The 15,495-nt window shown below is 40.8% G+C and overlaps 1 protein-coding gene and 1 long non-coding RNA gene across 3 annotated transcripts in view; one reads left to right on the plus strand and one right to left on the minus strand.

The window, feature by feature from the left end:
• gria4b (glutamate receptor, ionotropic, AMPA 4b) overlaps positions 1-14,780 on the plus strand; it is a 116,820-nt gene extending 102,040 nt beyond the window's left edge. Inside the window, exons 12-16 of one of the 2 annotated variants that reach the window (XM_058626508.1) lie at positions 2,784-2,982; positions 4,932-5,179; positions 7,242-7,356; positions 11,052-11,189; positions 14,616-14,780. In XM_058626508.1, coding sequence (XP_058482491.1) covers positions 2,784-2,982; positions 4,932-5,179; positions 7,242-7,356; positions 11,052-11,189; positions 14,616-14,780 — 865 coding nt within the window. Of the gene's footprint in view, positions 1-2,783; positions 2,983-4,931; positions 5,180-7,241; positions 7,357-7,995; positions 8,111-11,051; positions 11,190-14,615 lie in introns of both variants that reach the window. The other variant, XM_058626509.1, reaches the window with a different exon arrangement.
• Positions 9,732-14,716, minus strand: LOC131457957 (uncharacterized). The gene is made up of 3 exons (XR_009240040.1): positions 14,592-14,716; positions 12,914-13,042; positions 9,732-9,824 (listed from the first exon to the last, which is right to left on the minus strand). It is a non-coding gene; the product is annotated as an uncharacterized LOC131457957 (long non-coding RNA).
• Positions 14,781-15,495: the final 715 nt, after the last annotated feature.

Here is a 15,495-nt window from a genome sequence, read left to right on the forward strand (position 1 = left end):
CTTTGTTTAGGCTTTTCAAATGAATGGAAGTCAATGCAGTGTCCCCAGAAGACAGCTGCACAAACCTGTGTGTGTGTGTGCAGTTTTGTATTTGTCGCTTTGTGAGGACCAACAATCGTATTTAAACCATACAGAGTGAGAACATTTTGGCAAAGTGAAGATGCATTAGCTGGTCCTCATTTATTTTAAGTTCTTTTTGTGGGTTAAGTCCTGGTCTTAGAGTTAGCCTTAGAATTGGATAAGTGTGTGTGTGTAACCTGGTATTCCTTATGTTGTGGGGACCTAAATCTGTTTACACATTCACATAATGGGCTCACAAATCAAGTCCCCATATTCTAAAAAAAACATTTCAAGATGAAGACATGTTTTAAAATTGGCTGAGGTCGGGGTTAGGATTAGGATTAGGTCAGTAGTAACTATGGTTAAGGTTAGAGTAAGTCAGTGCAATGTGCATGCACATGGTGATGCAGTACCACAGCTCTTCTTCACCAGCTTCAGGCTCTTTTTTGTCCTCAGCACAGAAGCAGAAAACAAACGTTTCCTTTGCATTTGTTAATTTGTTTGTTTGTTTGTTTGTTTGTTCACAGTGACAGTTTGCAGAACGCTGTGATTTGTTTCATATGAAACATTTCTTGAATTATGTTGTGTAGATGTAGATCCCCGGGCCACAGAACTGTCCTGAGTCACCGTTAAAGTGATAGTTGAGAGCTTTGGTTTTTTGCTTTTTTTTTAAGTGCAGCCGCTTTAAACATAAAACTCTTTTACTCTGAAATTAACGGGAATAGTCTTGATTTTAAGCAAAACTAGTGTTTCAACACCAACAACACATATAGCCCTCAGTGATGATGTTATATTGGTTATCTTTTCTTTCGGTTATAGAAATCTATGTATAAATCTAACAGTTATACAATCTGCTGTAAGATGAATGTGCGTGAATGTGTTCACTCTGGTTTGATCGTAGACGAAACTGAAAAATCCTCCTTGCATTGAGTTATTTGACCAGTAAATGCTGATTAAACACATTAAACACTCGTAAAAACCATATTTGGGGCTAATAGTTGGGCTAAACTCTAGTGGGGACACAAGGAAAAACACTCTCACCAAATCTACTCAAGTCTCCAGCATCTTTAGAACATGATAAACACTTTAACTTGCTGTAAGACTGTTTTTTCAAACTCCCCACTCTCCCACACCAAAGTCCTTGGAGAAAATCAACGATTTTCCCTCGCAGGGACGCGGGAGCCGTTGGTCTCCCGCTGCCTCGTTTGGTGAGTGTTTGTCTCTGAGGTAAATCCAAACAAAGGATTTCAAACACATCTGAACTGCGGTGATGGAGGCAGTTGTGGATGGACAGCTCCTGTGTGTCTGTGTTATAAAATGACTGATTTTCTCTCTGGTGTTGGAAAAGGTTGTGAGCTGAGAGTGAAAACATATTGTGGCTATATCATAGACGTAAGAGGGCATCGGTTTTAACAGGTGAGCCTGTTGTTCCGTTATGTTCTATGATTTTTTATCACGATGTCATGCAGCTGCAGTGGACACAACCATTTCTTTAATGTATAATGTATAGGTTGCATAGAAAATGACGCTCCGTGCACAGAGAACAGAGTGTTTGCCGGGGACAATGGGATTTGGACACATTTCAAAAAGAATCACAGTTGAAATACGGGCCAGGAAAACAGGGACCGTTGCCAGACGACTCTTTTCCCTCTTCTCCTCCTCACATCTCTCTTTTCTCCCTGTCTATCTGACAAGGCGCGAGGCCTGGGGGTTTTGTTTCCTCCGCTGTTCCACTCGCACCGAGGGGAGATCTTGTTTGTTCTCCTCAATGCAGCATTTACGGTTTAAGATTCTCCTCACGACCTCGCGCTGCTCCAGAGCAGCGAGCTATCTGTCTCCCCCGAGCGAACAAACAGGAAAAGAACAGTGTCCTCACCACGGTGGCCGAGCGAGGAGGAGGAGGAGGAGGAGGAAGAGGAGAGGGGGGGCAGTCATCTCTTCTTTTTTTCTTTTTTATATCCATCCAATAAACAAACTGGGAGGGTAGTGTACCTTTTCATTCTCAGTAAAGGTGGTCAACGCAAGCATGTGGGACTTTTTATGAGGCAATCTGCTCTAATGAAGGATAAATAACAGCTGTGGAGGGTTTGTGTTGTTAGAGCGCCCCCTTGTGGTGGTCTGCTTTACAACACTTTGACATTACAGTACAGAAACGACATAGTAATATAGTATTAGTAGCAGTGTGGTGTGAATGTTGGTATTGTAATATAATCTTGATGAATATTTAGGTCATGACAATTCATTTAGGTTTCATCCACACGGATACAGAAACTTTATTTGGAAACAAAATTTGAAAAAATTAAAAAAAAGTCAGAGAGCTGAGAAAGTGAATCGCAATTCTGAGGAAAAAGTCAGACTTCTGAATTAATCTGACTTTTTTCCTCAGGATTATGACTTTAATCTCAGAAGTTTATATATATGTATTGTTTTATTTTCACCTCTTCTTTCCCTCACTTCTCCATTACTGTTTTTTTCTCAGATTTGTTGCATTGCCTTATAGGAAAAGTGCTTTATTAATAAAGTTTGATTGAGTTACAGTCAAGTATAATTGTCTAATTTCTCATTCTATTTTCAATAATAACTGTTTTCTCTTTTCTCTCCCCCTTCTCTTCCCTGATTTTACCTTTATTATTACGTTACTTCCTCTCGTTACTTCCATCCAAACTCTCCTCCCCCTCCTTTTTTCTCGCTCCTTCTCTTTCGCCTTCTCCCTCCACCCGAAGATCTTTATCAGGCAGAATAGTGGGCGGAGTCTGGTGGTTCTTCACGCTCATCATCATCTCGTCGTACACGGCGAACCTGGCTGCCTTCCTCACCGTGGAGAGGATGGTGTCACCCATCGAGAGCGCCGAGGATCTGGCCAAACAGACCGACATCGCCTACGGCACTCTGGACTCCGGCTCCACCAAAGAGTTCTTCAGGGTGAGTCAGTGCTCAAGTTTGACCGGTTTCCATGACAACGCTGCTTCCTATGATTAAAATTAGAGCTTCCATTGATAAATTCTTGTTTATTTTATTTTAGTTTTTTATTTTAAATGTGCACTACACGGCGGCGGTAAGGATGTTGTTATTACATCTTTAAGTTGAGAATTTGTTTATTTAAAAAGTGCAAAAATGGGACTTTTACTTTGAAATTTCTTATTGACAGTATGGTAGTAGTCAAAGATGTCCTGGAAACAAACTAGTCAGTCCTGGTCAGACCTTTTGTAAATGTTTGTTTTTATTACATCTCAAAGTTGAGAATTTCTTAATTAAAAAGAGCAAAAATGGGACTTTTAACTTGAAATATCTCTAAAACTATGAATGTGCCCCATAGAGGATGACATGTTTGGCAGTTTTGGGATGCATTATGCCATAATATGCATGCCATTTATTTATTTATTTTTTGTTTTCAAAACATTAATCATTAAAAAAAAATGTATACGTGCAAGAACTTACTGTAGTAAAACAGTAAGGGACATTTTTAAGATGCATTATTACGTAATTCCTGTGGATTTTTGTTGGTTTTTGGTATTTTTATGATATAGACTCAGTCGCATGGCATTTTTTTGCAGGCAACAACATACTAAAACTTTTATTTCCCTTTGTGGACATGCTTGTGTACAGTATGATGTATTTTGGTATTTTTTAGGATACATTATTACTTAGACACTGCGAGTTTTGTGCTGTATTTTGGCTTTTTGGTCGTATTGGCACCTATATTTTTTTAGCATTTATCTAATAATTCCTGTGCATTTTGTCACCTTCTTTGGTCTTTTAATGACTGACTGTATCATGACGTTTTAACATTTTTACATAACTGTCAACAGCACAGTGTATTTTGGCACAGTCATCATTTAGACTGTAGCTCGGTGTTTAGTTTTTTTGGCACACATACCGCGGTAAAAAGTTTTTCTGGCGTCTCTTTTGACGAGCTTCTGTACAGTATGACAGATTTTTGGCTTTCATTGGACGCATTGATTATGCAGGAGGTTCTGTGAATTTGTGCTGCATCTTTCATTACTTAGACTACAGCATGGTGGAGGGTTTTTTTGGCACACGACGACGACGACGACACACACTGCAGTAAAAGCTGTTTTTTTGACATTTCTGACATGACATGACCTTATATGACTGATTTTTAGAATTCATTATTCTGAAGAGACTGTGGATTTAGCTTGTTTTTATGACATGGAGTGCAGCAGTGTGAGTTTTTGTTGTGTTTCCTTATAAAAGAAGGTTAAAGCACAACAATATCTTCCAGTATGAGGGATTCTGGTATTTAACCATGAAAACAATAATTAAATGGCAGCCATTTTGACATATTTTAGCAGGAAAGCATTCACCCAGAAACTGAGGAATCTAAATGGAACTCAGCCTTCATTCTTTTGATTGTTTACATTTTTCAAAATGGCTGCTCTGCAAGGGGCCTATTGTATTGCCTGTTAATTATTATGAAGTAGTCTAAACCAGTGGTTCCCAATCACTGGGTTGGGACCAAAATATGGGTCTCAGATTTATTTTTTTTATCTTTAATTTAAGTAAATGGTGAATAACATGCATGATATTAAGTTTTAATTATTTTATCAAACATTTATTGGTAAAGATTAGTTTGGCAATTCAAAATGATATTAGGTTTTACTAATAAGGCTGTAAATTACCCAAATTATACATATACATACATACATAGGATTAATGTTAGGATTTTGATTTGGATAACTTGCCATGTTAAAAAGTGAGTCCCCCATATAGTTTGGGAAACCAGCTTGTAAACTGTGGTTCTTCTGCCTGTTGTTGTGATTTCTTTCTCTCTCTCTCTCTCTCACACACACACCTCACCTGTCTTCAAACCTTTTAACCGTCTTTGAAACCCCCCCCCCCCCCCCCCACAGCGCTCAAAAATCGCCGTCTACGAGAAGATGTGGGGCTACATGAAGTCGGCCGAGCCCACGGTCTTCACTAAGACCACGGCCGAGGGCGTGGCGCGCGTCCGCAAGTCCAAAGGGAAATACGCCTTCCTCTTGGAGTCCACGATGAACGAGTACACAGAGCAGCGGAAGCCCTGCGACACAATGAAAGTGGGAGGCAACTTGGACTCCAAAGGCTACGGAGTCGCTACACCCAAGGGTTCACAGTTAAGGTGGGTGGAATAGTGTAACAATATGTTCTACGTGTTGTTATGGTATTCCACCTTCCCTGGTGTGCCGCCTTTTCTATCTCTGTCTCCTCTTACTGCTGGGTGTGGGCGGGTGGCGGCGTTTTCATTTGACTTTGACGTTAGTTTCAGGGCAGGAGTCATGGCTTTGTTTGTTTGTTTGTTTGTTTGTTTGTTTGACATGTGTATTTGTGGCATGCATGCTGGGGTGGTTGTAATGACGCAGTGGTGTTTGTTTTATTTCATTTGTCTTTTCTTTACAGCTCTCCACACCAGGTAAAATCTCTGTGCTTGTGCTTGCTGTTTGAGCAAAGACGTTGGAATGGCATGCTTGAGGCCTCTGGTACAGCTAACTCTGAGAAAATGTCTCATTTGAGATCATTTGCATTTTTATAAACAAACCTAATTAGTGTGTGATATTTAGCTCGACACTCTTTGTTTTCCTTCACGGTTGACTGGTTCTTTCTTTGCGACTAAATGAGTGGAATAGTGTTTTGGGAGTCATGTGAACGCTCAGCCCTGGGTGACGCTGCCAGACTCTGTCACTGCCTCTCGGAACAGAGTGGAATTTACAGACCTGCCAGAGAATCTGGCGTCATTACTGAGGGGAGTTTGCACTTTCAATCCGCACGCTCATCGATCAAAACCTGATGGCAAGGTCTCACCGCAGGGAACCGATAAATACACGAAAGGCAAAAAGTGCACAGATGCGTGTGTGTGTGTGTGTGTGTGTGCAAACCGTTTACCCCATGATTGCTTGAGCTTTCATTTATTCCCGTGGCGGCACAGGAACATTGTTGAACAAATGATAGCAACTGTGCTCCATAAATAGATGATAGTCGAGCACAGCTTCCATTCATCATGTGTAATTGGGGAGAGAATGAATTGAAAGCATGAGCCGAACATTAAAGCAACACTATGTAACTATTCTTTTTTTAAAACAACCTTAAAATAGCAGAAAGAAGTAAATCAAACTTGCGTTTGTTGTTGTTTTGTGTAAATTCCTGGAGCCTGACATCAATGAGATCAGCTGCTGGTTTGCTTTGCAGCCGAGCTGGTGCCAGTGTTCAGCCACTGCTTTTAGCAGGAAGAGTTCCTGACAGATCACGGTAGAGCCTCCGCGTTGCTGTTTTTCGGGGGATTATCATCTTCTGTCAGTCACTTGTCCGTGATATCGGCGAGGAAACACACCAGCAGCATCAGGAGTGGGCAGCACTGTTGGTCAGGGCTGTGGTTTCACATGGCTCCACACCTTAAAACTGAAATGTCAGCTGTGTTGCTTTGTTATCTCTGATTCATCTGCATTATTGACTGTTTTCTTTTTTTTAGACTTAAATGAGGAGACAAATAAATTAAAAAAGGATCAAAATACACACTGAGGCAAATCTCTCTCAACTACCGTCATACATCACTACAGCAGCCTTCGAATAAACCCAATTAAAATGATCAACTGTGATTTTTCCAGAAAAGCTTATTACTCAGAAAGATCCTGTGAGTTTTAAATTGGCCGACGTGCAAACACGATGTAAAACGAGTCCAAAATTTCAAAAGCAACGGCTGATGTTGATATTCCGTGACTGATGATTGTGTCAATGTTTGCTGTTTTGAATTAGACACTGGTTTTGTTTTTCCAGTCCTAATAATCATCTTGATATCACTTAGATTTTCTCGCGATTTAACGATGATTGATCATTGACTGAGCTGTTGTGTAACGTTGAAAATGTGGCTGGAAAAAATGAGATCATTCCCACTGATGTTTTATTTCCTCGCTCGGATAGAATGAAAGATAAATTTAAAGAAAGACTTAAGTAAGTAGCTCGTCGCTCCCTTCTTCCTTCAGGAGAGATTTGTGTTCAGTGTGTATTTGGGTCCTGGGTTGGGATGTAATCGCTAGAGCATTGATGCACTTTTCCACCCTTGTCCCCTCTCTCACTGCTACTCCTCCCTCCTTCCCCCCTCCCCTCCCCCCCTTTACCCCCTTCCCTCTCAATTTGGACAGCATACTCACCCCCCTCTCACCCAAATAATATGTCTTATCGTTTTCAAGAAGTGCAGTTAACCTGGCAGTGTTAAAACTCAATGAACAAGGCCTGTTGGACAAATTGAAAAACAAGTGGTGGTACGACAAAGGAGAGTGTGGCAGCGGAGGCGGTGGCGAGAAGGTTAGCCGCTATGTCCCTATGCCCATGTGACCTTGATGCGGGTAAAAGAGAAATGTGTTGTTGCTGGTAACAGGGGCATCTGCCGGGTCGACACTCAGGAAGAATTTTAAAACCCCCCGAGAGGAGAGCGAGTACTGTCGGAGCAAGAATATTTGCTGCGCCGCTTTTGTAGCATTAGCGGGGAGATCTGAACGTTAGCATCACAGGTGCGCTACGTCATGTAGCGTATTAAATCGTGGGTATTAAGCGTACCGCAAGAGCGTCAAGCACAAATTTCGAAGCCAATAGTTTTGGGTTGACAGTACTCGCCTCCATATTTGTTGTAATAAAAGTCCCGGCAGTATGTGCCTGTTCCAGGAAAGCGACGCAGCCGGAGCCCCGCGCGTATATGTCTGTTAGCTCCGCCCCTCACCCCGTTAGCATCCACCCGCCAATAAACCCAACAAACGACCACGAGCAAAGAGACATGTAGCGCTGAGTGGGGCTCATCACCGGCTTCGTCGCTTTGTGAAGAGTACTGAGCTGCTCTTGTTGGGCTTCTTCTGATTGAATAACATAAAATAACATGTCCTATGATGTTATTTATGTTATTTTCCCCACCCCGCCCTTCCCCCCCTGGCCCCCCCTCGTGATTTGAAGAACGCCTGTAAACCTTGCCGTATTGAAACTGAGTGAAGCAGGAGTCTTAGACAAACTGAAAAACAAATGGTGGTACGATAAAGGGGAGTGTGGACCCAAGGACTCGGGAAGTAAGGTCAGTCTCCACCAGCCCGGGAGCCTCCCCTCCTCCTCCTCCTCCTCCTCCTCCTCCTCTCTTTGTCTCTACACGCACACTGACGGACACGTACTGCCGCCACGCCAGAGAGATTATTAAAAAATGATCATTTACACATTAAAACAAGTTTCACTTTATAAGAAGACATTTTGACGTTAGTATGACGCACAACCTCATCACGTTGCATGAAGAAATGATAGATTAACTCATTATTCGCACATCATTTTAATCATTAGCCTTGAATGCTGAGGTTAATTTTTTTTATATAATTTGAGTTTGACTTCACCAAACAGGGATTTATCGTCATTATAACACTTTAAACGTGAAACATTTCACGTTGTTATGACATGACTTGTGATAACAAGGAACCACGTAATAATGACCTTAATTGTGATGTTATAAAGTGTAACATTTTACATTATTATGAGATGATTTATGATGTCAGAACATGGAATAGTTTCCTTTGTAATGAGAGAATTCATGACACTAGAACGTGAAAAACTTCAGGATGTAATGAGAGTATTTATGACGGTAAAAACGGAAAAGATTTTACGTTAAAATTTATGGCATTACAACATTAAATGTTTCACGTTATAATGAGATAATATATGACACTATAACTTAAAACATTCCGTGTTCTAACTTCACTTCATTTATGACATAAAAAGTTTCCTTTTGAAATGAAATAGTTTACAGATATAACATGAATTATTATTATTTTATAATTAGGTAAGACATTATACTGTATTTCAATGAGGTTGTTTTTGTTATAATATTGCATTTTTTATAGTGACCTTTACATTGACAGTTACTATCTAACGCCTATAAACCTTGTTTTTAATAGCTTTATATATTATTTTTTATTACCATTATTATCGTACTTTTATTTCCTCTTGCTGCTTTTGTTTATTTACTTGTCTGCCGTCTCGGTTGGCCTGTGAAAGCACTCTATGTTTAAAAAGGTGCTATATTAATAAACTTCTTATTACGTAACGTGACACGTGTTTTTAGGTCACGATGAGGTAATTTGTGACGTTTTTAGAATAGTTTCTCGAGGTCGTACGTCATACTAACGTTAAAATATTTTAGATTTTTCTGACGTGGCGGCAGTAGGCTTCCGTACACACTCGACTGATACTGTATCACACACACACACACACACCAGTGACACACACACACACACTCTGAGAGCGAGTGACAGACGTGCAGGTAGAGACTTGAGGCGTAGCCTTGGGGAGATTATTATACAGCATGACAGAAACAAGGCATGACTCAGCGCTAACACTTTTGTGAAGACTCACACTCCACATGTAAGACGATGCCAAGGCATGTTCATACATTACTGCACTGTATGTCACTCTACATTCTACTGTACTGTTAATAAACACGTCGCACACTGACAACTGACTGCTGATGCACTGGGGCATGAAGAGGGGTCGCCACATTTGAAACAAAGCAGCATGTATATAGAGTCCACGTCAGGCACGTCCTCCCCAGTCAGACCCTTAATCACGACACACACACACACACACACACACACACTCTACATCACCTGCAAATGAGACGTAAGCATGACAGACAGTCGCTTGTGTGGCGGTAATCAGTTGAAGACCCCTGTGAGGATGTCTGCTTTATTTGATGAAGGGAGATAAATGACGGGGAGAGGGCAGGAGTCACAGCTCAGACGCGTCACCTGCATACATGAGAGTAGAGAAAGAGTTTTATAAAAAGGTGACAGGCAGAGCAGCGCGTCAAATGCAGAGGGAAATTAAAGGGCCAGTTCATCCAAAAAAATAAAAAGAAGTACAACCCATTGTATCTAGCCATGCAGACAGTTTTAATTACCTTCTTTAAATAACAGCCGCAGCGTCTCGAGGCTGTGGATAATCCACAAAACATGCTGTCAACAGATTTTAAGGGACTCTCTGTGTTAGCGCTGAACAATTAATCGAACATAAAATATCATTTTAGATGAATTATTGTCTTGACCCATACGAAGCATACTCTACAGACCGATGAGAACGTCTTTGTTTCACACAGGTCTGCACAAATAAAACACAATGATCATTTTGAATAGTAAAAAAAAAAAATCAAACATTTGCGAATCGCATCTCAATTACAATTCCTGTCAAAATAACCGCAATTAGATATTTATTCAAAATCGTTCAGCCCTAGTTTAAAGCCTTTAAACCGGAGTGAATTTAGGCTGTAATGAGAAGAACGTTCACCAGTTTATTAAAGTATTATGCCATCGGCAAAGCAGCTCTTACAAGTTGCCCTCCCATCTTAAGCTGTTTCAGCACATTCCGTCCTTGAATTTGAGGGAATTGGTCCTGGAAAGTCCTTGACAAAGTCACCCTGGTTACCATGTAACCTTTGGTCAACAATCCAAACAGTAGTCATAGTTCATACTGTGACACTTTTCAGGAGATTATTTTTAGGTTTTTTTTTCATTTTAGTTTCAATGAATGAGTAAATTCATTAATTTATTTATGTGAATACGTTTTTAAAAGAGCAATAGAAAACATAAATATAGGTTAAATTAATCAAATACTACTTCTTGATTTGTGAAACTTAAAAATATGGGCCTTGTTTGTCCACTGCGATGAAGTTAGAAACAAAAATCATTTCAAAAGCTTAGTAATTCAAATCAAAACTGTCGACATGTCGAGAAACCCTGGAGTTCTTTTAGAAAATGTCATAGTTTGCTTGAACTGACCCTTTAGTTTTCTAATGTTTGGGGCAGATCAGGAGTAGACTGAAAGGCGAGAGGAAGTGTAAAAAAGTTGTGTGTGTGTGTGCATGATGTAAAGATTATTGACCTTGTGTTATTTGTGTATAAATGTGAAGTGATTGTGTGCAATTGCTGCTAAAACCAGCACTGATTTTTTTTTTTTGTCCCTCTCCCCGTCGGCCACAGGACAAGTCATCGCAGGCCCTGAGCCTGAGCAACGTGGCGGGGGTCTTCTACATCCTCGTCGGAGGCCTGGGCCTGGCCATGCTGGTGGCCCTCATCGAATTCTGCTACAAGTCGCGCAACGAGGCCAAGAGAATGAAGGTGGAGGCCCAGTCCCCGTCTCAACACCCCCATCACAACCACCGCTTCCCCAGCCCGCACCAAAGCCCCGAGCCTAGCCAGAGCCAAACCCAGAGCCCGAGACCCAGCATCCACAACTTAGCTGAGTTTAGCGAGGTTTTCCGTGGGTATGGCAGCGATGGGGGAGCTGATAAGATGTAGTTAGGAGTTTTTCGTAGAGGGTTTCGTCCAAGCCTTTGCTCCCCATCCCCCCCTCCCCCCCCCCCTCACTAGCTCGCTGCACAGAGACTGTAAGTGAAACCTACCGTAACCCTGTGCTAGCTATCGTCATGCTGAGTGACTGTCGTGACCAGTGGCAAAACGCATACCCACTTCTGTCTTATCCGCTCACTATGTGGTCATGTGACATCCTGGTCTGCGTTCCAAACCTCTTCTCTTTTTTTTTGTTTCCTCAGTGTGACAGGAAGCAATGAGTCATCCTCAGACATGACGTCGCTTCTTCGACCGCTTCACGGCTTGTGTGGCTGCAGACTTTGGCCCTCATTTATCAAGCGGGAAATGTGGTGTGACCCATTTCCCTGCCAAAATTTTTAGAATGTATTACTCATCCTGAACTCAGTGGGAAGATAATCTTCATGCCCGGTGCTCACATGAATTAAATAAAGGCCATGATTGATCGCCCTGATCAAAATTCGCTCTCTAATTAGAAACTAATGTTTTAAGTTAGTGGGTATAAAATACGAGAGTGAAAAGGCACGTTTACATAGATGTAGAGGACAATAGCAGTTTAATTTGGCATAAAAAAAAATTATGCAGTGCATTTCTCATCTTGATGGCACACTTTTGAGTGTCAATATTTGCTAAAAAAAAATCTCACTGTTGAGATCCGGTGCTTTTCTGGGCTCACATAAGGCAAGAAAGACACGGTGAATGAGGATCAATGTCGTATTTGTACACACGTGTCTACTCCTGTGAGGACATTTCATCATGCTGCAGAGCATTCGTCCATCTAATGTCTACTCTTTGAATCTGTGAAACTCCAGTGCCCTGTTTTCTACGAGCGAGTCACCCAACGTTCACAGACCGGTCGCTTTTCTGCAAACCGCGTTACATTTGGGCAAATTGCCTTATATGCTTCATATCGAGGATTTGGTGGCTAAAGAGTGACAGTGGTGTTGTGGTACAGTGTGTGACATCGTCTGTCTGCTGTCGCGCTGGTGCTATTTTACAGCTTTCCATAAATAAGATACTTTTAAATACTATAAATACTCAGGACTCTTCAATATGTGTGAAACAGGCTGAGGCTTGTGGTGAAAACAGGCAAGAGATCTATTCTCAGAAATAGCAGCTGAGATGCAGGTATTTCACGGTCGGAGTGGCTGCTCTAATCAGTTTATATGTGTGACGGAAGGAAAAAAAATCAAGACATCTTGGTCGCGGTCAGTCAGACAGTTATTTACTCTTCCTCACTTCCTCCCACAGCGGTTTCCTCGGCTTCTTTTCCAGCAGCCCTGATCTTGCGAGACTGGTTTTCCGCTAACAGACAGCACGAAATGTAACCATCGTAATGACAATCTGAAGCTTTTTAGGGTTAAAATCCTGCTTCCCTTTTTTTTAAAAAAGGTGTTCAAATATCACTAGTGTGCTGTAGTTTTGTATTTTCAAAATAGTAAAACTACTGTAAGGCTGTCATGAAACAAAATGACACCATGTAGTCAGACTTGCATTTTGACTGAGAAAAGTACCTTTACTTGTGGGCGGGGTGGGTGTTCGCTGTACTTCAAGGGTTGATTCTGTGCACAAGTGGCAAGTTTGGTTCCACAAAGATATAGTGGATATAGACAAGATCGGGGCCCTTCTTTATGAAGCTGAACCTGCCGGATCAAAAAAACCCAGTGTTAGTGAAACTAAATCCTCCAGATCTGAACAACCTCATGGTTGTGGACCTGCCGACTGCCAGACTGGGACTGTTTTCACTGGTTAAGACACTAAATCATTTTGGTTCAGAAACATGCGGTTTGCAGAAACGTGAGTGTGGTGAAAAACTGCAACTCGGGGACATTATTGTCTCAATTCTGTCCATCAATGTACAACCACAGAGCAAATTTAAAAAGAGCGTAAGAAACCCTATATTTAAAACCATTTAAGCAGTATATATGGCAACATAAAACCTAACTGATCAATCCCTAGTGATGAGCTGATATTGACGTGCAGCTGTCGTCTCCGGATATTTCCCTCAGGCCCTCGACCGCTTCACTCTTTCGTCTCACTCGTTGTATATATCTGTCCGACAGTGTTATGTGTCCCCCATCAGCACTTCAGCACCAACTTCATTAGCTTCACTGTTGCTAAGTCAGCTTCCCTGTGCCCCACCTGTCCCCACACCTGTCCGGCTGCCTGCTACGATCAATCACTCACTGTGTAGTATGAGGCTGGCTTCATATCACATATCACAGTGAAAGATGTCTTCTGACTTTACATACATATACATACATGTACATTTGTACTACTTGTTGTTTTTCAACAAAGCAGATTGGAGTTTTAGTTTGAAGTACATAAGCTAAGCTAATTGTAGCTATTTTTCGGGGGTTGTCTGTCCATCTGAAGAATGTAGGTCATTATTGCCCATTTGTTAGCCTTTTTTATTTATTTATTTACTTTCTTGGACATTTAAATTCTTTTATATGGCCAATGGTCAACAGCTTTAATCTTTAGTTTAGACATGAATTAAGTCTGAAAATTTAAATTTAACTGTCTAACTAGATTATAATTAAACTTTAAGTTAATTTTATATTTCTTGCTGTCCATACACATTTTTTTTTTTTACATACTGTATATTTTCATTGAAAGTTACTGCTGTGATCTGTTAATAAAATAGCAACACATACAGAAGCCCCACCCATGATAATGACCCCTATGTGGGGACAGTTAATTATTGTTACGCCTCAAATATTGTGGCCTTTTGGGAACAGATATTATAGTCAACACAGTTCACTCCAGTGGGCCTTTGCTGCCCTCTGCTGGACAACACTTAGACTCCACACACCTCACCACTTAAATTGTGACTTAAATTATTTCAGTCATAATAGAAAAACTATTAAATACAAAAAGGGTTAATTGCTGTAATTTTAACTTAGGTTTTATCTTTTTTTAATTAATATATATATATATATATATATGTATATATATATATATAAATAAAAATAATTATACATATACATATATATATTTATATATATACTTTATGAAAATATAGTCAAGTGTATTAGATATTTGCAGTAGCAGAAAAATGAATGGAAACTACTTAAGTGTTTGTGTTTTAGCACTTGAAAAATAGAACAGACTGGAAAAATGTTAATTGAAATGTTTTTAAAACTCCAATCTGCAAACACATAATCTTTTCAAACTGCTCCAAACACAAACCTGTCCTCGTCTCTTTGTCCCCAGCTCACATTTACTGAAGCCATGAGGAACAAGGCCCGTCTGTCCATCACGGGCAGCGTTGGGGAGAACGGACGGGTGCTGACGCCCGACTGTCCCAAGGCCGTTCACGCCGGGCCTCCCCTCCGCCAGAGCTCCGGCCTCGCCCTGGTCTCCTCCGAGCTCCCGTGAAAACCAAAAACCTCTCAAGTGCCTTAATTCCAATAACAATAGACAAAGAAAAAAAAAACACTCTTCACATCGATCGCAACAACCACAAACTACCCACAAAGGAACAGGAGTCACACACACAACATCAGGTCACCTCCAGGGGGGCGAGACAGCACCGACAGAGGAGCAGAGAGGTCAGGACTTGTCGAGGCTCGACGACTTCTCCCTGAAGTCTGTGGAAACCAGAGGCAGACTGTTTTTAGTTTTACTATTTTTTTGAATCACGGGAATCGACTTCAGCGACAGAGGAGGAAACGAAATAATATCATGATTTATGATAAAGACGAAGACCAGAAAACTGTAAACTTGAAACTCAAACTGTGTTGTTTTTTTTCCCCTTTGGGATCGCTGTGAATTAGCAAAAGACAAAACACTGAACCACAATCAAGATTGTTTTGAAACGGAACAGTATTTGCTACACGAACAGCGTTCAAGAGACAACAATCTTACTAGATATCAACAAGTGGCAGCACGGACGAGAGCTGTTGCCCAGTGCTGTGAAGATATGAGGAAAAATATTTGTATTCATAATTTAAAAGTAAAAAAGAAAAAGAATAATCTATGAATATATGAGCAAAGATAGAAAACTGTGAAAATAAGTAAATATGTATATTCCATGACAAACTAAATAACTCTAGCTGTACATAGGAGACAACTGTGTAACATGCTTGCTTTT

This window comes from Solea solea, chromosome 4 (genome assembly GCF_958295425.1).
Source record: "Solea solea chromosome 4, fSolSol10.1, whole genome shotgun sequence".
NCBI lineage: Eukaryota > Metazoa > Chordata > Actinopteri > Pleuronectiformes > Soleidae > Solea > Solea solea.